The following is a 21,431-nucleotide window of genomic DNA, read 5'->3' as shown; positions in this document are numbered from 1 at the left end:
TTCTAAAGCCTTTGACTGCATGGATCATAATAAATTGTGGCAAGTTCTTAGTGGTATGGGAGTACCAAGTCACCTTGTCTGTCTCCTGAGAAATCTGTATAACAACCAAGTAGCAACAATAAGAACAGACCATGGAACAACGGACTGGGTCAAGATTGGGAAAGGAGTATGGCAGGGCTGTATACTTTCACCCTACTAGGCTTGAGCGATCCATGAAAAAATTGATTCTAAACTCGTTTCAAAAGTAGGGGGCGCCAGCGTTTCGTTTCTGATGTCATTTCCGAATTTTGCCCCCCCAAAAATTCGAAATTAACGAAAATTCGTTAGTTTCAAAAGTAATTCGTTAATGGCGGACGCGCATGCGCAGTGGCCAAAAAAAACCAGCACGAGGGGAGATTTTACAGGACTCTCCCGCCCTCATTTTTTGAGTGATCTTCTTAAAACTTGGTACAGTGGTAGAACACATTTAACACTGATAGCTCACCAAAATTTGGAACGTTTCCCTTATCCTCTGATTTTTGGCGAATTTTCATAACTTTTATAATAAACCATTTTTTAATAATTGCAGAAATTTGTTCCTGGTTTGAAAGTCTTATTTCCTGTTAAATTGGGTGGTCTTTACTGTGAAAGTCATTGTTCTACTTCAGAAACTTTGTTTTTGTGGCTGAAACTTTGTTAAATTGGTGTGTGTGTGATATATACTGTGTATATATATATATATATATATATATATATATATATATATATAGTCCCTGCATATGTGTGTGTGTGTGTATATAGGTAAAGGTAAAGGTATCACTTGACGTTAAGTTCAGTCATGTCTGACTCTGGGGGTTGGTGCTCATCTCCATTTCTAAGCCCAAGAGCCAGTGTTGTCCATAGACACCTCCAAGGTCATGTGGCCGGCATGACTACATGGAGTGCCATTACCTTCCCGCCAGAGCGGTACCTATTGATCTACTCACATTGGCATGTTTTCAAGCTGCTAGGTTGGCAGAAGCTGGAGCTAACAGCGGGCACTCACTCTGCTCCCGGGATTTGAACCTGGGACCTTTCGGTCTGCAAGTTCAGCAGCTCAGTGCTTTAACACACTTCGCCATCGGGGCTCATGTATATATAATATACATACACATACACACAATGTGGAGAATATGTGGAAAGGTAGATAGATAAGTTGGGAGCCACAGCGAAGGCACCTTCTTGGGAGCAAGGTCTAATAATAATAATAATAATAATAATAATAATAATAATAATAATAATAATAAATCCCTTACAATATCCAAGATGGCTCACTGCTACAGAATCTTGGGAGCTTTAGTTTGGTATGGTACCATTATTGGCAGAGAAAGCTAAGCTGTAGGAGTTGAAATCCAATCATTTATCCTCCCTATAGAATCAATTTTATATGCATTTTTAGCTACAGAAAAGCTAAAATCAGGACAGTAAAAGAACAACACCCAGAAAATGGGAATTCCAGACAGGAAACAATCAGGGCCAGCTAATACCTCCCAACAAAGGATTCCCCCAGGTAGGAAGCAGCCAGGCTTTGAAGCTGCAAGGCTATTCAATGCTAATCAAGGTGACCAATTGCAACATTCACACTTGCCTCCCACAGACAAGAGTTCTTTCTCCCACCCTGGACCTTCCACAGATATAAACCCCACTTGCCTAGCTTCGCACAGACGTCAAAACCTCTGAGTATGTCTGCCACAGATGTGGGTGAAACGTCAGGAGAGAATGCCTCTGGCACATGGCCATAGAGCCCGGAAAACTCATAGCAACCCAGCCAGTAGGCTGTTGCTGAACAACCTATGAACTTTTAGCATTAAAGGAAAAAATGCCCAAGATTTTATCACTTAATACTGTTGGCATGTCTGGAGAAGAAACTTTGCCCATGTCTGGAGTTAGGAATTGTAGGAGTTGAAATCCAAAACAATTTGACAGAAAACTGGGAGTTGTAGTTTGGCATGATACTGGCTCTCTTCTGCAGGGAAGGCTAGGGACTTTGTAAAACTACAGCTCACATGACATGGCACTGAATCTGTTGCAATTGAGCTGGTGCCAGAATCCTTTCCGGGAGATCTCCTCAGTGGAGATATCTCTTAAAGGGATATCCTCTGGCTCTAAGGATTCCGTTTAGGAAGGCAAGCCTGGTTTTGGTATTCCCCTTTAAGCCTGGCTGAAGAAGCAAAACCAAACGGCGGCTCCAGGGCGAGGCAGGGCGAGGAGAAGGCCAAGCGCAGGCAGGCATGTCTCTTCTCTCTTCTCTTCGCTCCCTCCCTGCTTCGCGGAAGGCTTCTACTGAGCCGGTGTGGTCCCCGCGGGGGGGGGGGGGGGGGCGTCTCAATGGCATTTTTAAAATGCTAGCAGATCGATGGCCATGCCTCTCCCTCCCTCTTCCGCTCTGATTGGCTGAGAGGCATGCCAACATGGCTTCTCCTCTCAGAGGGGCTACAGCTACATCCGAAGACATCAGAAACAAACGAAAAAAAGATACTTTTATTATTCAAATTCATAATATTTGTAAGGCAGTGAGCAGATGGTTCAATATCAATTCAAAAGTAATTATGAAACGAATTTTAAACGAATTTAACGAACTAACGAAAAATTTGCTCAAGCCTACACCCTACCTATTCAACTTGTATGCAGAACACATCATGCAACGTGCGGGGCTTGACAAATCCAAGGCTGGAGTTAAAATTTCTGGAAGAAACATTAACAACCTTAGATATGCAGATGATACCACTCTGATGGCTGAAAGTGAGGAGGAGCTGAGGAGCCTTATCACCAAGGTGAAAGAAGAAAGTGTAAAAGCTGGGTTGCAGTTAAACATCAAGAAAACCAAGATCATGGCAACCAGGCTGATTGATAACTGGCAAATAGAGGGAGAAAACGTGGAGGCAATAACAGATTTTATATTTTTACGTGCAAACTGCAGCCAGGAAATCAGAAGACGTTTACTTCTTGGGAGGAGAGAAAAGGCCAACCTCGATAAAATAGTGAAGAGCACAGACATCACACTGGCAACAAAGGTCGGCATAGTTAAAGCAATGGTGTTCCCCATAGCAGCCTATGGATGTGAGAGCTGGACCATAAGGAAGGCTGAGCAAAGGAAGATAGACGCTTTTGAACTGTGGTGTTGGAGGAAAATCCTGAGAGTGCCTTGGACCGTAAGAAGATCCAACCAGTCCATACTCCAGGAAATAATGCCCGGCTGCTCACTGGAGGGAAGGATATTAGAGCAAAGATGAAGTACTGTATATACTCGAGTATAAGCCTAGTTTTTCAGCTCTTTTTTAGGGCTGAAAAAGCTCCCCTCGGCTTATACAGTGTTCCCTCACTGCTTCGTGGTTCACTTTTCGCGGATTCGCTGTTTCACGTTTTTTCAATAAACTCTAAAAGACTATTATAGATAATAAAAAATTACAATTTACAGCCTAAGGAAGGGAGGAAGGAGAAACCAAAGGGAGAGAAAAGGAGCCCAAGCGGCAATGGGAGGAGAAAGAGGCGACTTATCAACACACGATTGGTTGATAAAGATTTAAAATAGTGTATAACTACTAAAATAATGTACAACTATTAAAATAAATATAGTGTCCCTACTTCTCGGATTTTCACTTATTGCGGGTGGTCCTGGAACCGAACCCCAGCGATAAGTGAGGGAACACTGTACTCGAATGAGGGTCCTGGCCGGCTTCTATTCAGGTCGGCTTATACTTGAGTATATAGGTATTCAGAGTTGGACAGTCTTATCTTATTAAAGTCTTTTATTATCTTAAATTACACTTTTATATAAATATTCAAAAACATTTAACCTGCTGATGCCTTAAATAATGCAATTTTATTTATATCTATTTTTATTTTTGAATTTGACCCATGGCTGCTGCATTTCCCACCGTCATCTTATACTTGAGTCAATAAGTTTTCCCAGTTTTTGTGATAAAATTAGGTGCCTCGGCTTATATTTGGGTTGGCTTATACTCGAGTATATATGGTACTTTGGCCACATAATGAGAAGACAGGAAAGCTTGGGAAAGATCATGATGCTGGGGAAAATGGAAGGAAAAAGGAAGAGAGGCCGACCAAGGGCAAGATGGATGGATGTATCCTTGGTGACTGGCTTGACCTTGAAGGAACTGGGGGTGGCAACGGCTGACAGGAAGCTCTCGCATGGTCTGGTCCATGAGGTCACAAAGAGTTGAAGCGACTGAACGAATAAACAACAAAAATGCATTCATCCTTTGTTATTTTTTTGCTCTCTTCCTCCCAAAAATGTTTTTACATTTTTATTGTCAAACATGCATCCAAGATGAGTCTTAAAAATGTTTGGGAAGTAACATTAAAACTATTCACTGCCCCCAACTTTAACACTTTAGTGTTAGTGATATAAACAGAGACGGGGATTAACACCATTGCTTTCTCATTACTGCAAAAACTAACGCATTGCTTAACACTTGTTATCAGTAGAGTTCTGGTTTCTACTGACCATAATTTTGGGTTCAGCTTCATATGGCATGACAAGTTCCTGCTAGTAGTAATAATAATAATAATAATAATAATAATAATAATAATAATAATAATAATGAAATGGAAACTTCTGATATCCTCACAGAGTAAAGCGATTATGGTGTGTGTAGTGAGGGGTTGCTATAGCTTAAATTCCTAACACCTTAACCAGATTTAGAACTGCACGTAAATGGGGTCTTAGATTGGGTGAGGGTTATTCCTGTAAATGTTAAGGTTGAATGAAGAAAATACAACAGGGAGTTGCAAAACTAAAGTTATTTTTAATATCACAAAGTAAAACACTGAAACATTTGACAATATGGTTTTAAAAACAACACTGAATGGAACTTGCTTTCTTTTTTTAAAAAATGAACAGAAACAAAATAAATAGCTTACTTCTAGAGAATGAAAGCACGAATAGCTATTTGTAGTACAAGGATGCCTATTCTATTTCTAGCTATCTTCAGCAGTTATGCTTCCTGTTTAAGTTTGGTAGGGGTTTCCCTTTACCGTGCAAGTTTTCGTTACATTGGCAGACTTTGAACAATGACATGCAAGATTACAAACTGAAAACAATATACATTGCCAAAAGCTGGTGAAAAGTATTTACCATGACACAAAAAGTCAAATAAGAAGCAGAACAATTTATCCTGAAAAGCCATGTCTGGAGCATGACCTACCATATATAATGTTTAAGTTAAGACAAATTTGATCAAAAAATCCACCCTAAAAACTAGGGTTGACTGAGCTATGGATCATTATAACCTGGGTAGGAAAAAGGTTGCAGCTATTTGGTGCTTCCATGCCACAGTGGGGGGTGGGGGTGGTTCTTATTTTTTATTCTTCTGGGATGGGCTAAGATCTCGTCTCAGCCTGTACTGGGAGAATATAAAACAAGGATTGATGCCTTCACCCACCCCATTCTCCCCGCTGTGACTCAATTTCCTTACTCTTTGATAGGTCCACAGGGTCCCACACCCAACCAATGCTTACCTGTCTCAAATAGGTTAGACTACAATCCATCCTATTAATATAGTATTTTAAAGTAGAAAAATGTACATCCTTTACTTCATTTGTTACACATTCCTAGGTTTTACCATCAATTTATCCAAGGGTCATATCAAAATCCACAATTTAACCTCAAAACAATCATCTTCATGAGGTTGACTTACACATGAGTATGCACAATAATTTGATCCAGAGCTCCTCTGGAAGCACACTATGTTCAGTGTTGGCATCTCAGTTTCATGTAACCACAATTATTTGTTAAAAGTAGCAGCTTTGCACCCTTTCATCCTTTTTCTTATTCATTTCATAGTCTTCTTGCACAATCACCTCACCCAAGAGCCATCTCCTTTTTGCAGGTCAGGGTAGTTCCTAAAAGGCCAATTTGACTTTTCATGACAGAAAGTGACAACTGGCTATAGTGTGGAGTTTATTCAAAAATTCATTTTATGTAAATTCAGTTATAAACCACAATTCAGCCTTATCTTGCTCATCTCTGAATAGCATTTAATTATATCAAGCTTTACACTGTGTCAAGAGGGGGGACTGTCCACACACACACAGTCGCTCTCATCAACATTCCTTCTCCAGAAATTTGCCAAAAGATGGAATACAAAACAAGGAGAACCTTCTAAATTCAGCTCCACATATATAACATAGACCAATATGTATAATACAAAGGAGTAGACCATAGTCCATGTGTACATAAAAATCCGTATCACCACAGTAGTTGAAGTGACCCACCACTAATTTCTACATTGCTATGTGCCAGCACATTTGCCACAATACCTTTATTGCATCAGGTGCTCAAAGTTGTAGACATTAATAAGAAAGTTCTGAAACAGTTATGCAAGATTAGCTGTCTTTGCAAGATACTACTCTATCAATTTCAGATATATGGCCATTCTACTGGGAAATCTTATGTGAAGAAGAAATGCACTAATAGCCCTAGATAAATTGTGCCCTTTCACTCTAGTGAATTTTACAATATCAAATGGAAACTTGAGGCACTAAAGTTTATTGATAATTAAATTTACTATTATAAAAGACGTGTAGTTTTCAAAAAAAACTTTAACATGTGTTATTTAAAACAAGTGGGCATTGTATATTTATTTACTTGTTTATTTTTAAAGGGACCGATAGGGTTTATTTGTCAATTTTAGGGGGTTTGTTCGTGTCAGGAGCAACCGGAGTTGCTTCTGGAGTGAGAGAATTGGCCGTCTGCAAGGACGTTGCCCAGGGGACGCCCGGATGTTTTGATGTTGTGGGAGGCTTCTCTCATGTCCCCACATGGAGCTGGAGCTGATAGAGGCAGCTCATCCGCGCTCTCTCAGGGTGGGATTCGAACCTGGCAGCCTTCAGGTCAGCAACCCAACCTTCAAGTCACAAGGCTTTTATCCCCTAGGCCACCAGAGGCTCCATCAATTTTAGTTGGCAGTGATGACGCATGTGGGAATATTTTATGGGGTTTATTTTGTATTTGATCTATTTCTGTTGTTGTTTTTAATGTACTATGAAAATTTCATAAAATCAAGTAAAAAAGGAATATGTGGCAAGATCAGAAAGTTATTATGAACCAGTAGTCATAACTAAAGGAATTTGGCCAAAAAGAACAGACAAAATTTATAAGATTTGGATGTGCAAAGCTGACAAAGACTTACTCAAGAAGACTCAGAACTGTAATTGCTGTCAGTGATGCTTTTATCAAGAAATGACCCAGGTAGATAAGAGTCATATAATCAAAAAGTACTGATTTTTTTTCATTCACTTTACTTCTGTGTCCATAAAAAGCTATTGTGCACCTTCACAGCTTTGAGAATCTTGAGTATACTAAATGGTAACACTGCAAATTAAATCAATTTCAATACCAGTTTGTAACACAATAAAATGTGGGAAGTCTAAAGGTGCATGTGTGAATACTTCTGGAACACACTATATGCCACAAAGAGATGAACAAGCTTTTGAGTTCTTCAGAACATAAGAAGCAAGACTTTCTGAGAAGAACTGTACATCCCTTCGGTTGAACAAAAATAGGTACAGTCCGTTTGACAATACAAGCATTTCACAGAAAACTTTCTTAAGAATCATGGCCTTCAGCCAGCTCATAAGCAAGTCCAAGCAACCAAGATTAGTCACAGTAAGCAAACTCTGTAATTCAGTCTTTGAAAATCGTGGACATAGAACTTATCTGACTCATGCCATCCTTCTGAGTTCATGAGCCTTTACGTGACCTTGAATTCTCAGTCCTGTTTTAAGTGTGACATTTTCAGCAAGACACCAAGATAATCCAGTTTCACTTAAGATCAAACAAAAAATTCAGATGAAGTTCTTTGCCATATTTCCTATCCCCACTGCATTTTTTAAAAATGCAATTTATTTTTTCCACAGTATTAGTTTGTTCTAAGAATCCAGCAGGGAAAAATCTTTAACACCCCTTCATATATTACAGCTTTCCATAAATAGACACTTTGTATAGTTAGCAAGGAGAACAGACACAAAAATAAAAGCTTCCCATACATAGAATAAACTGTCATTAAGCCTTCTGTTGTGTGTTTTAAGCTGAGAGCCAAGTCGAATGTTTGCTTTCTGAAGCCAACACACAAAACAGACATCCCATCTGGCTGCTTTTGTACAGCTGAAGATTAACTTGCCAGCCCATCAATCCATCTGCCATTAACAGCAGTAGTTGAATATTCCTTGACACTTGGTAATGTTGAAGTCCCAAAGCCATGCACTCAATGGGGATGCTATTTTCCAAAAGGAAAAGTGTCTTTGAGCTTTGGCACAGAAATCAAAAGCACTCTCTGTAGCTGCACCAAATGACAGACAATCTAGTGCAAAGACAAGATTTTGCCTACTTATAGTTTGACACAGAACACTGAATTAAATCACAGCAGAAACATAACATGCAAAGATAGCCCCTGATTGCAGTCTTTTGAAACCTCAACTAGGATTATAATTAATACTGCTGAATTTAAAAATTGACATCATATTTGAACATGGTTTTCAAATGATCTTATGGATGACATACTGTACATTTGCAGCTATTTGTGAATCCCAAATGAAACAAAACCAATTTCACATCTTATCTCCAGAAGCCTGCAGCAACTGTTGTGAATATACCTTGTTATAGAATCTCCCTTGTTGAGGGTGGACTAGATTGTCACAGAAGATGGTGATCTCTCCATCTTTAGAGGTCTTTAACCAGACGTTGGGTGAGAACTTTAAAGATTCTTTAGTTGTGTATTGCAGCATGGCAGGGTTGGATAAGATGGTCCTTGTGCTTACTTCCAGTTCTATGAATCTAGTCATATTAATTGCCACAAAGAAACTGTTTCTTCTCCTTTTCATTCTGTACCCTAAAATGTACAATCAGGAATATAAATGAGCACCTCAAGCCCTAACCACTTTTATTCCGAAGTAGCTTAAATTTTACACGCCTCTTGGCATCATCTTAATGCCTCGTCTAATATGTAATACTGTTCAGATAAAAGTTATATGTGTAGGAAATCCATAGCAGCTTGCAAGAAGGATCTTGATCATAATGCCTGACTATTGTGAAATCTGTAGTTCAATGTACTGTGTGTTCCCTATTGTGACTCAACCCAGAATTGCCCTATTTCACTATGTGACATTTAGGAAGTCTGGTTAAATGCAAATGTACTAATTCCCCTGATGTCACTCCAGCCGAACAACTAATAAGGGTATGGTTAAATTGGCCCAGTCTTAAACATCTCCAGAAAGCCAGCAAAATATAGTGGTTTGCGTGTTGGACCAGGACACTGGGAGAACAGGTTCCAAATCCTACTTAGCCATGAAAACCCACTGGGTGACCTCTGGAAAGTCATGTGCTTTGTCTCAGAGGAAAATAAAACCTTCAAAACAAATTCTGCCCAAGAAAACCCCTTGATAGGTTTGTCTTAGGGTCGCTTTAAGTCAGAAATGACAACAAGCATCTGCAACTCATAATAGATCAGCAAATTAGAGTACCACCTTGGAATCCCTAGTGACACCTTTTGATTCTGTACATTTTACTGTCTTTCAGAAGCATGGCTGTTGGGATTAAAGAAAGTTGTACCTAAGAACTAAAAGAGAAAGTAAAAAAGGAAGATCACCCTTTATGAACAGCTAAATCTAAGTCAAATGCAAATTTATCCAGTAGTCACAAGCTGCACCTAGGATAGTGTTCTGGAGCTCAAGCAAAACACATACAGACACCCTCACAATAGGGACTTTGGAGAGAGACAGAAAAATTTGATTACGAATTCCAATTTTAATTTTTAATTTTCAGAATATTTATATTCTGCCCTGTACAGTCACAGTACAAGGCAACACACAACCAAAACATTTTAAATGAACAATGAGAAGAACTTTTAAAATGTAATATAGTAAGACATAAGTTAAACATTCGAAAAAGGTATCAAATAATTTGTCAGGTAAACACAATATAAAACTGTGTATAGGTCACACATATGGACAAAATCACTATACCCAAAATGTTTAATAAAAATCCATATTTTCAGCAGGCACTGAAATCAAGGTCAATACCAACTGGATCTCCGAAGAGAAAGAATTCCACAACTGAAGAATTCAGAGAAAGCCAATTTAGTAGACCCTCAATCTTTGAGCAAGCATACATGGGAGAAGGTGTTCCCATATATACCTAGAATATTTAAGGCTTTAAACATCAACCAGCACTCCAAAATCAGGTTTTCTTTTTCAGGAGCGACTTGAGAAACTGCAAATCGCTTCTGGTGTGAGAGAATTGGCTGTCTGCAAGGACGTTGCCCAGGGGACGCCTGGATGTTTTTTGATGTTTTACCATCTTGTGGGAGGCTTCTCTCATGTCCCGGCATGGGAAGCTGTTGCTGACAGAGGGAATTCACCCACTCTCCCCAGATTCTAACCGCCGAACTGTCGGTCAGCAGTCCTGCAGGCACAAGGGTTTAACCCATTGCACCACTGGGGGCTACCCAAAATCAGATTAAAATTAGTATAATTCCTTTAAAACTTTTGTCATATGATTTCTATAAGATGCTCTGTCATGGAAAATGGAACATTTTGAACATAATGACAGGGCATTACATTGTGCCAGGGTAAAGGCCCTCCGGTGGTTGGGCACTCTAGATTGACTAAGTATGCTATAGAGGAGGCAAGATATCTCATGGCTTCATTGCTGATAAAGGATGGGGTGCAAGGTAGATCTGATTGGCACTCTGTGTCTATTATATGTTATTTTATGAGCGTTTTGGCTTGTCAATATCCCATGCTGAGTAGTAGCCCTGGAGAAAAGCCCAGGGATGAGATTTTGGATAGTACTGCCTACTTCCATGTGGACTGGAAGTTATCCCCCAGCTTTTTTGGGGCAAGTCCATGGGGTGAAAGGGACAGTCGAAGCCAGTAGTTGAGTATGACAACCCACCCAAAATTTTGATGGCACAAGCTCAAGTAGAGCGAAATTGGAGAAGGGGCCTACAGGAACTGTGCTACTGATCTGGCGTCAAATAGTTTGCGTGCTTCAGGTATGAAGTGGCGCCCCTTTAGTCTTGAAGTATTTTAGGATGGCTATAGAGCTTCTTTGAGCAATCTCAAACAAATGGGAGCCCTGCACTTTTCTACTGTTGGAAGAGTGGAGGACTACTCCCAGATATTTGAAACATGGGACTTGCTCGATTTTATGTCCTTTTATGCTCCAGAAGTGGCTTTTGGGTCTATTGGCAAATACCATGATTTTGGTTTTCTGGTAATTGATTTGTAAGTGATCTGCATTGCAGTATTGTATTAATGTTCTCAATGCTCTTTTTGGGCCAATAGGTGTTCTTGAAAGTAGTGCAGCAGCATCTGCTAAAAATTAATGTGATGATATGACTTCCTGCAAATTTTGGGAGGTGAAAGTCCAAGTTGACAAGATGATCCACCAGGGAGTTGATGTAAAAGTTGAAAAGTAGTGGGGACAGGATGCAACCTTGCTTGTCACCTTTCTCAGTTTCTACTGCTTTGGTGAGGTGGCCCTGGGAGTTGCATCTTATTCTGAGGACACTTCATGGAGTAGGCGAATTAGGAATAGCGGTCATCAATCAATAGAGGGGGTCTCCAGTTTTTCCTATAGCTCAACTTGGGAAATGGAGTCAAAAGCAGCTTTAAAGTATATGAAGGCAACATAGAATGAAGATGTGTTACAGGAAGAGTATTTTTCTATTAGATATTATAATACTAGACATTGGTCTATGGTGGAGCAGCCTTCCCTATATCCAGCTTGCTTCTTGGCAAGTATGTTTTCCTGTTCCAGCCAGTCCTGAAGTTTTCATTGTAGATGTCTTGCATATTATTTGCTAATTGTATTGAGGAGGCTAATTGGTCTGTAATTTGCAGGGTCATCCATTTTTCCCTTCTTTTTATAAATGGGGACAATGATTTCAAAACCCCAATCTTTGGGGATTTGGTCATATTTGTTGATACATGTGAACAATGAGGTTAAGATAGGGGTTCAGGAATCCAAAGTGTTCTTAATGACCTCTGATGGAATTAGATCTTCTCCTGGGGACTGTCCTGGTCTTAATCAAGCAACCAGGTTCTTGATCTCTGTCGCTGTTGGAAGATTTTCTATATCTGGGTTTAACCAGTCACATCCAGAAGCAGTGTCCATATATAAATCCTGAAAGTATACCTCCCCGGTTCCTGGGGGGATATGAGAGTTTACCATGGGTCAATAATAAGTTTGGGTGCTTAATGTAATATGCCAGAAGATAGCTGAGTCTTTGGATTTGACTGCTTGAATGAGCCATGCCCAGTTATTTTTCATGGCTTCCCTTTTCTTGCAAGCTAACAGTTGCTTATAGCATCTCTTGTTGCTGTGCAGCTGTTGGTGCAATGGTGGATTTATAAGCCGATGCTCTTGTCAGAATTCTAGCCCTTGCACTTTGCATTCAGTATTTTGAATCATTTTCAAGAACAACCCCATATAGATAGCACTGCAGCCATCTAATTAAAAAAGCAGTGCATGAAATAATATAGCTAGATTATCTCTGGCTAGGAAAGATTGTAGATAACACCACTCCCCACTTTTCACCTGGAGTAGGTCACTGCAGCTAAAACTGTTCATCATCACATTATGGCTTGAAATTCGATTGAAATTCGATTGAAATTGATCTGCATAATCCTCTAAGAAAATCTGAAATTGGCAAGCAATCATAATATCAACCACTTGAATGTTTAAGCCAACTATTTGGTCTCCTTCTTACCACCTATCTCTTCAGAACCATCTTGTATATACAGTAGAGTCTCACTTATCCAAGCCTCGCTTATCCAAGTTTCTGGATTATCCAAGCCATTTTTGTAGTCAATGTTTTCAATATATTGTGATATTTTGGTGCTAAATTCGTAAATATAGTAATTACAACATAACATTACTGCGTATTGAACTGCTTTTTCTGTCAAATGTGTCAAATACGCTTTTCCTTAATCCCTCTTTATTATCCAAGAGATTTGCTTATCCAAGCTTCTGCCGGCCCGTTTAACTTGGATAAGTGAGACTCTACTGTATTAAGATCTGTTCCTTGAAAGCCGGATGCTCAAAATTGCCTGGGAGTGATTGCTCCACTTTAAATTCATTTTAAAAAATCTAACAGAGCAGGAGGCAGCTTCTGCGCTCCATCCATAAAGAGATGTAGTCAACTAGGATCCGAGGCACTTTGTATTCCCCTCCTCTGACCATCTTTTCCTTTTGTTCCACATTTATCCACACTCTGTGCAATAAAAAAACAAAACAAAACAAAACTTGTCAAGTAGCTTCCCAAGCCATGCCTCACTATTTCCCTACTACCTTGTTTGGTGAGCTGCAACCCTTTGCTTTTCTCTTTCTCTCTATCCAAGTCTGCTATTAAGAACAGCTTGAAAGTTAGCGTTAAAGGATTGGTATACTAATCAAACCTTCATCTCTGTATAAACATTTAAGGGAAAATAAAGCTGTGTTATTGCTTCATAATCTTGTCAGTAAGATAATTTGCCTGCTTTGTAAAGCACACAGCCAGCTGTGCACAAACCACACCTTTTCAAAACAGCCTTATGTTTTCAAATTTCTTGGATATACATGAATGCATGTGAGTACACATCTGTGTGTGACTGATGACATGGGAAAACAGTGGAGACACAACACTGGCTCCCTTGTGCAAGCCATGGCTTGCTCATCCAGAATCAGTCCCTGGGATTCACATAGTCCCTCTTTTGCAACTTTCTTCTCCTTGCTCCCTCCAGTGTTAAATCTGTTTAGCACTAATCATTATTAATATTAAGACAGACTTCCTCTTAAACAGGGTGTGCAAATCCACTTTGAACCCTGTTTCCTATCCTGACACAAAGTAGCCTTGATAAAGATTAAGTCACCAATTAATTCAGAAAAGGGCAGAGAACACATATTGTGTGTGTGTGCATGTGTATCCATGCACGTGCCTTCAGGTTGCCTGTCATGGAAATTCCCTGGTTTTCTTGGGTAAAAAATCAAAGGACTAAAAAAGAGGACTTCCTAAGGCAGAGGTATAAAACCTGTAGCCCTCCAGGTGTTTTGGATTTCAGCTCCCAGAATTCCTGCCCATTGCACAAGCTCACTAGAACTTCTGGGAGTTGGAGCCTGAAACACCTGGAGGGCCACAAGTTTGACACCTCTGTCCTAAGGGCTAAACTAGCATTTGCACAAAGATCTATCCAATATTGTGAAAGTAGCATGGGTACGAAGACTTTAAAAACAATCTGCAAAAACAATCTGATACAATGTGTGGCAGCAATGATCTTTGGAAGGATTTAGTTGAGGGTCTGGTTTTATTTTTGCCACATCAGTTTAGCATTAAGGATGAACAGTCAGTATATTTTGAATTAAAGTGTTCTTGTGCCCACTCTATCTACATCAACAACCATGCAACAGAATTGCTGTATGTCCTTTACACTGAAATGATACATGAACTCCTGATCGTCACCCTATACTCCATGTATAGTGCTACCTATCCTCTGTCCTTCACTATCTCAATAGTTTGACCATGGGTGATCTATACTTAAACATCTGTGTTTCCGCATTACTAAAATACTAGCTTACCTTCTAACTGCTTTTATCTGACTCAAACAGAACTCAAGGACCAGAAACAAATTTCACAATTTTCTTCATGCATTCTTTGTCTCTGGATCTATTCTCCATATTGGACAAGGAGAAAGGCACCCAATGAGAACAGAGCAAAAAATTCAAATAAGAGAGATTTCTTAAGAAAATTCTCTCTTTTACACATACAAAAACAAACACACACCACCATTTGGAGATGAAGAATATTTAGCTAAATGGCCATTCTCACATCACAATACCTTTATGGGATAGGCAAATTGTGGGGGGCCCATGAGGTTACAAATGTGTTTTTGGCATATATTTTTTTCAAAAAATGTCATGCTCCAGAATGCCCTCAATGCGCTCCAGGTGATGTACAGAGCATTTCTACCAGATCTGGAGACTTCCTGAGGTCAAAAAATATGTTTGCAAAAATGTTCAAAAATATTTTGTCTTAAAAGGCTGAAAAATATCAACTGGGGATGGGGTGCATTTCTACCACATTTTTCTGCAGGACCCTTGGACCAATTTAAGCCCAATAGAGGACTTTTTTTAAACATGGTGAAAACGCTTTCAGACCTCCCAGAGGTGTGTGTGTGTGGGGGGGGGGGATGTCAACAATGGCTAAAGTAAGAATTCTTAACTACTAAACTGACTACATGGCTCATATTAATCAATGCAATGGTTTGGACTTTTAAAAGCTTGATTAAATTGTTTTATATAATAATTGTTTATATGTCTATTGTTTTGTGTTAATTTTTACTCGTTTTAATTCATTACATCACTCAGTCATTTTATGTATCTATTATGTTCTTTTTATGATTGGAAGCGCTCCAAGTCCCTTGTTGAGAGATGGGGTGGTTGTTGGCCCTCCAAGATCTCCTAGATGACAACTGTGCTCCCTGAACCTTTCAATTGTCTAGGTAAAAGGTAAAGGTCTCCCCTGATGTTAAGTCCAGTCGTGTCTGACTCTGGGGGTTGGTGCTCATCTCCATTTCTAAGCTGAAGAGCCGGCGTTGTCCGTAGACACCTCCAAGGTCATGTGGCCGGCATGACTGCATGGAGCGCCGTTACCTTCCCGCCGGAGTGGTACCTATTGATCTACTCACATTTGCATGTTTTCGAACTGCTAGGTTGGCAGAAACTGGAGCTAACAGCGGGCGCTCAATCTGCTCCCCGGATTTGAACCTGGGACCTTTCGGTCTGCAAGTTCAGCAGCTCAGCGCTTTAACACACTATCCCTGCCTTATAACAATACTATACCTGGGGCACTGTGGATATTAAATGGCTGCTGCTAGGTGGCCATTACTGTTGTTGCAGATTCCAAGAGAAACATAGCTGGAGAGACAAGATATCACACATGTAACAGTGCTACTGATGAGCCTTGACCAAACGTAACTGTTGGATTATTTTTACCACCACGAAGAATATTGTGCAAAATGCTCAGATCTTTGGGAAACTATTCTTGCTTGACTACACCAGGACTGGCAAGAAAAGCCACCACATTTCTATTGAACTCAATTTCAGCAATGAATATACAATCCTTTCAGATGGATTCAAATTTTTCCTACCATGGAAAGGAGCAAACACTAGAACTTGAATCAATATAAGATGGTGTTCTAGGGGAATGGATATCAAGCTATTTTGCTATCAAATGATGAACTTTGCTATCTTCAAGGATAGATTCAATGCGTCCAATCTGAAAAATCTAAATGAAGCGATTGAAAGATCCATTTATCTACGGAAGAATGAGGAAAATGCAAAAAGCGCAGAGAGATGCCGAACTCTTTCCTCCAGCCATGGGCACCAATCCCATTGACATTTTATGTGTTTGTGTGCACACTTTCAAGTCGCCTGTTGACTTATGGTGACCCCCAATAATTTCATAGGGTTTTCTTAAGCACATGTCAGCTCCTTTGTTTTGAAATAGAACTTACAGCACTTGGTGTTCATTAGTGGTGTCCCATCCATGTACTCATCATAGCTGACCCCTGATTAGCTTACAAGACTAGACAGGGAATTATGACTTTATAGTATTTCAGCCATTATTTTATATACCAAGCATTTTGCTAATCGTGTGAGTTCAGTTATGCATGCTATGTGGACCATACATTTACATCAGAAATAAATATTGCATTTGATCCAAAATCTTTTCCAGACGTTGGTAAGGACATTACAAAATGAACATTACAAATAATGTTGAGAAATGAGCTCAAGAAGAGCTAGTGGTGTAAGGGTTATAGTATGGAAATTCTTAGCTTGGTCACAGAAGAAACTGCCTTATAGCGAACTGGACCATTTTATTCTTTCCAGTATCATCTGCTTTAAATAACTGTATTTTTTCCTCTAACTTTGCCCAACCTTCACATATGTGTTAGACTATGACCTCAATCCAACAGGGGGCAAATATGCTTGTAAATCTATACTACATTGAGCTACATACCTTCTCCCCAACTAACTATCAAGCCCCTGAAGCCACCCCACCTGCCCATTCCATGATTAATGGAAGCAGCAGGATTAGAGATGTGGGGATAACTCCCCACACTCAGATGCACAATCATTACAGAAGTGCTGAAAAGGTTAGAGAACCCTGGCAGATTTCAATCCTGAAGTCATCATTGGCTATGAGCATGTAGCCTGGTATGTCTCCAATTCTGCCTTATTTCCATATAGCGTGAAATAGACATGTGGTCACAAGGGCTTTACAGTCTTTAAGCACTGCAGAGGGTGGGAGGTAATACCAATCCCTGTACCAGCCCAAAAAGGAAATCCACACTGTAAAGGACAAATTTGCATGCTTATATTCCTAACAGAATTCCCACCTATTATTCCCATCATCTCCACCAGCACAGTAATAGTAAATATTATTTGTGTAATCCAACATGTACAGATGTCATGGCATCAGATGGGGAAGTCTGGTCTATTCTAAGCTTCCTCATTCCCTGGCTTAAAATGAAAGATGATGCGAAATGGTAAGTGGCACAGTCCACTTAACTTACAAAATTTCTTTAAGAATGACAAAGGATGGATTGGTTTGCCACCCTGGAGGAAGTTCAAGATAAAAATACTGTTCATTTAACAAAGCAAGTTTTAAAAAGCTAACCCTGAAGTAGGAGTAGAACAACAATCCATTAAAAGTGCTTAATAGGGCAGCAGACTATAACAAATGTACATATATGTGTGTGTATATGGCTGGAGTTATGCTTTAAAAATGTACCTATTCTGGCTTACATACAAATTCAACTTAAGAGCACACCTTCAAAACCTATCTTGTTTATAACTTGGGGACTGCATATATAGAGAGAGATAGAATGAATTTAGTATGCATCTTACAATCAATGTCATCTTAGAAATAAAAAAAAAATGTATAGCTAATTATGACTCTCCATCTTTTTACATTAAACACTAAAAATCTGTATTCACCAAGAGCCACACCTGCACATACATATAAAATCACAGGGCTATAGAAAGCTACATCATGTGAGATATATAGTCTCATCTGAATTGTATTCATCATGTACACAGGGAATTATCTATCAATATTTTCACATGAATAATACACATTTATTTATAACAGATATTGAATAAACTTTTACAAATTTATTTTTAAAAGTCAAATCCTTAATGATGGGCCTATTTTGCTATGACAGCCAAATGCTGCTACACATCATAAACTATTTAAGTTGTCAAATTTTATTTACATCAAGGCAAATACCACAATCATTATCACAAATACAGTACACATCAGAAGACACAGCCAGCATAAAATACTACTAATACTACAACAATCTTATTTTCAAAATATAATTCTGATACTAAAACAGACATAAATAGTATAACCAAAGAGTTTTAATATGCAAATAATATCTTAATTCAGTTCAGCTAATCAGCATTTTAACACTTGAATACATTCCAGCTGTTTGGGATAGTGATACCCTTTTCTACTTATTCTTCTTGTAACTGACATTTGAATTAGTTAACATATCAAAATGACATTTTAAAACCTATGTTTAGGGGCAAATAACTTTTAAGTTTAGGGGCAAATGTTTTAAGTTAAAAAGAAAAAAGTGAAAAAAGCAGAAGGAAAGTCAAAACTCTGCTTAAGAAATACACATTTATTTATATATGTAAATATATAAAATATATTGTGTGTGTTTATTTTTACTTATTTATGGACTGAGCTTATCATAAATCATAGTTAACTTACCCTTACAAGACTTGGAGCAACACATGAACATGGTATCTTCACGTGCTTCAGGCACTTCTCATGAGACATAAAGTTGCAAACTGTGAAAAATAAAGTTTTGTGTTAATTTATCTTTTCCCAGAGAAAATTTAATCCAAATGACAGCATTCATCCTGAATTTAATCATGTAATGAGTAAAACAGTACTTCCCTTTCCCTGTATAAAACCAAGAATTATAAAGGAGAATGACTTGGTGTCATTTAATATATATACATGTTTAAGTCAATGTCATATATAACTTGAGGACAGACTTTGGTCCCAAATTATGGATTTTTCTATACCTGTGGATTAACTGAAGATCATTCTGCAGAGGGTAGGGGGCTTCCCCATCAGCAAATCTTGACTATCTACCAATACTGTCCCCTCTTCCTCTACAAACATGCACTTACTCACCTCTCATCTCGCTCACTCAAACAAAAGTACATGCATATATTTATGTCTGTGTGTCTATATATGTACTGTAGACACAAGAATATGAACTGCTAATCTTTTATTTCAAGTATATGCTATGCGTGTAGTATCCACATAGAGGAGGGAAGGATGGAAGGGGAAGGAGAAAAAGAGAGAAATGGGAATAAGGTATACATGTCTAATCTAAAGAAAAGAGGAAGAGCATCAGAGATGAAGGTCCTGCAATTTCTTCCCTGAGAGTCTGAGAAGTTATATGAAAATTGCCAGGGCTGGAGTAGTGGGAGAAGAGAAGAGTACACCAGCACATATTGAAAGGTGGAGGTGGGTGGTAAGCCCCGGTGTAGTGTGTGTGTTGGGGGGGGGGGGGGGAGAGAGAGAGAGAGAGAGAGAGAGAGAAATTAAAGAGGAGTTGTGAGGGAGACAGAGAAGCTGAAAAAAACCAAAACAAAATTGGAGTTTTTAAAAAGAGATGAGAAAAACCAGAATGGCAAATTCATTTACTGGAAACAGGGCTCCTCACACTGTTGACAAATTAGTGAATCTGTCTATCCTTCCCTTTCCTCAGTCACTCCTTCCTACAGTGATTCCCTTTCTAGCCAGCCGCATGCAGTAGTCACAGTGTGTAACACAGTAAATAACAGAATCCTCCACCTGAGTCAGCAACTAGCTTTCCCAAAACAGGGACAGCAAAGCAGCAATCAGAAAAAGCAAAGCAACCCACTGACAGCAAGCAAGGGAGGGCAGTCCATTTCTCCCACTCATGACATCTTCATGATGATGTCTCCCTCCTTCCTTGATATAGGCCTCGTGCTCACACTCTTATTACTAGTCTTCCACTGGATTTGGTGGCAGCGAACTCCTCTCCTTTGGCACTTGGGTGGCAGGATGGCCATGGCAAGCCCGAGGGCTGGTGACAGTAGCTACTGCATCCTATAGTCATAGTGGCAACAGATCTGGAGCAGCCCTACAGTGTCACTGGCAGCCTGAGAGCCTGAGGAAAGGAACGGAGCATAAGGAGAGAGTGGTTGAGGAAGGAGTGACAGTGGTGGCCAATGCAGCAATAATAAATGAGATGTGAGGCAACCTAGGCAAAGCAAGACTGACCTTCCATTTGCTTATTCATGAGTAAAATGTTTTGAGCACCCTAGAAGGGAAGGCATAATGCACAGGAGAAGTTCCATGTGGTCGACAGCATGCATCCCAATCAGGTTGTGGGATTCTGGAGGTTGCAGCAGTGGCTAATCCTTGGCTAACCTCATTTTGGTATCAACCCCCTACATACACTCTGCATGCCTCCTCTGCATGCCTCCCAGGCATTCAGAAAGATAAGAAACAGTGTCGCAGGGCACAGAACACTTACACTGACCCAGGTATACATCGACCCAAGTTTTTGGGTTGATTTTTTGTTGAAAAAAATTCAATGTATACCTGATACTCTGTATATTTAATTTGATGTTTTATTGCTTTGTTGTCTTTTTTAGTCCCTTACAGGAAAACCCAGAAATTTTGTAGTACAGTATTCCACATAAGGAAAGGGTCTCTTTCTCCCATCATATTAGTTCTTCTTTACTGAACCATTTCCAGTTCTAAATTATCCTTTTAAAGATAAAGCAACCAGAGCTGTACACAATATTCAACTGCAATTTTTATCAGGACACTATGATACTGTATTTTCCTAACAAATCTAATGTGATATATCCTTTTCTACAGTTATATCCCACCCACTGTTATCTACAAAGTTGTTCTAAAAGGAGCTTCCCATACAAAGGTAATAGAAGTGAAGCAGTCTGAAACACTGCACTGTGATATACTGAGAAATATTTTCAGGATAGTGAAAACCAACACTGTGAACAACTCCAGGCTAGGAGCAACAAATGGGCAACAAAATGGCAAATTCACCTGAATGTCAATGAGTAGAAAGGAGCATATATTGAGTCCAAACTTTCTGTCATTAGGTGTATATTGACAGGGTTTCAATTCGTAGTGATTAAACAGGGAAAATATTTTGGTGTGGCAAGGATTAGCTTAATGAGAACTTTAATCCAGCAAAAGGTGCCTGAGTAAAAGGATGGTGACTACTCAATAATTACATTACATGCATTCAAGCATTTTAACTGCTGTTATCTTTAAAATGGTCAAGTATACAAGACCTATGCTCATATTTCCCTTCATTCAAAA

At 39.3% G+C, this 21,431-nt stretch overlaps 1 protein-coding gene across 2 annotated transcripts in view; it reads right to left on the bottom strand.

Moving 5' to 3' along the window:
* Nucleotides 1–21,431, bottom strand: part of dgkq (diacylglycerol kinase theta) — a 104,444-nt gene that overhangs the window by 64,437 nt on the left and 18,576 nt on the right. Inside the window, exons 2-3 of one of the 2 annotated variants that reach the window (XM_062971550.1) lie at nt 18,804–18,883; nt 8,635–8,870 (exon numbers count right to left, since the gene is read on the bottom strand). In XM_062971550.1, coding sequence (XP_062827620.1) covers nt 8,635–8,870; nt 18,804–18,834 — 267 coding nt within the window. In that variant the 5' untranslated portion in view covers nt 18,835–18,883. The remainder of the gene's footprint in view (nt 1–8,634; nt 8,871–18,803; nt 18,884–21,431) is intronic. The other variant, XM_062971549.1, reaches the window with a different exon arrangement.

Source organism: Anolis carolinensis, chromosome 2, assembly GCF_035594765.1.
Source record: "Anolis carolinensis isolate JA03-04 chromosome 2, rAnoCar3.1.pri, whole genome shotgun sequence".
In the NCBI taxonomy this organism is placed as follows: Eukaryota; Metazoa; Chordata; class Lepidosauria; order Squamata; family Dactyloidae; genus Anolis; species Anolis carolinensis.
This window is presented reverse-complemented; position numbering and strand designations above follow the sequence as displayed.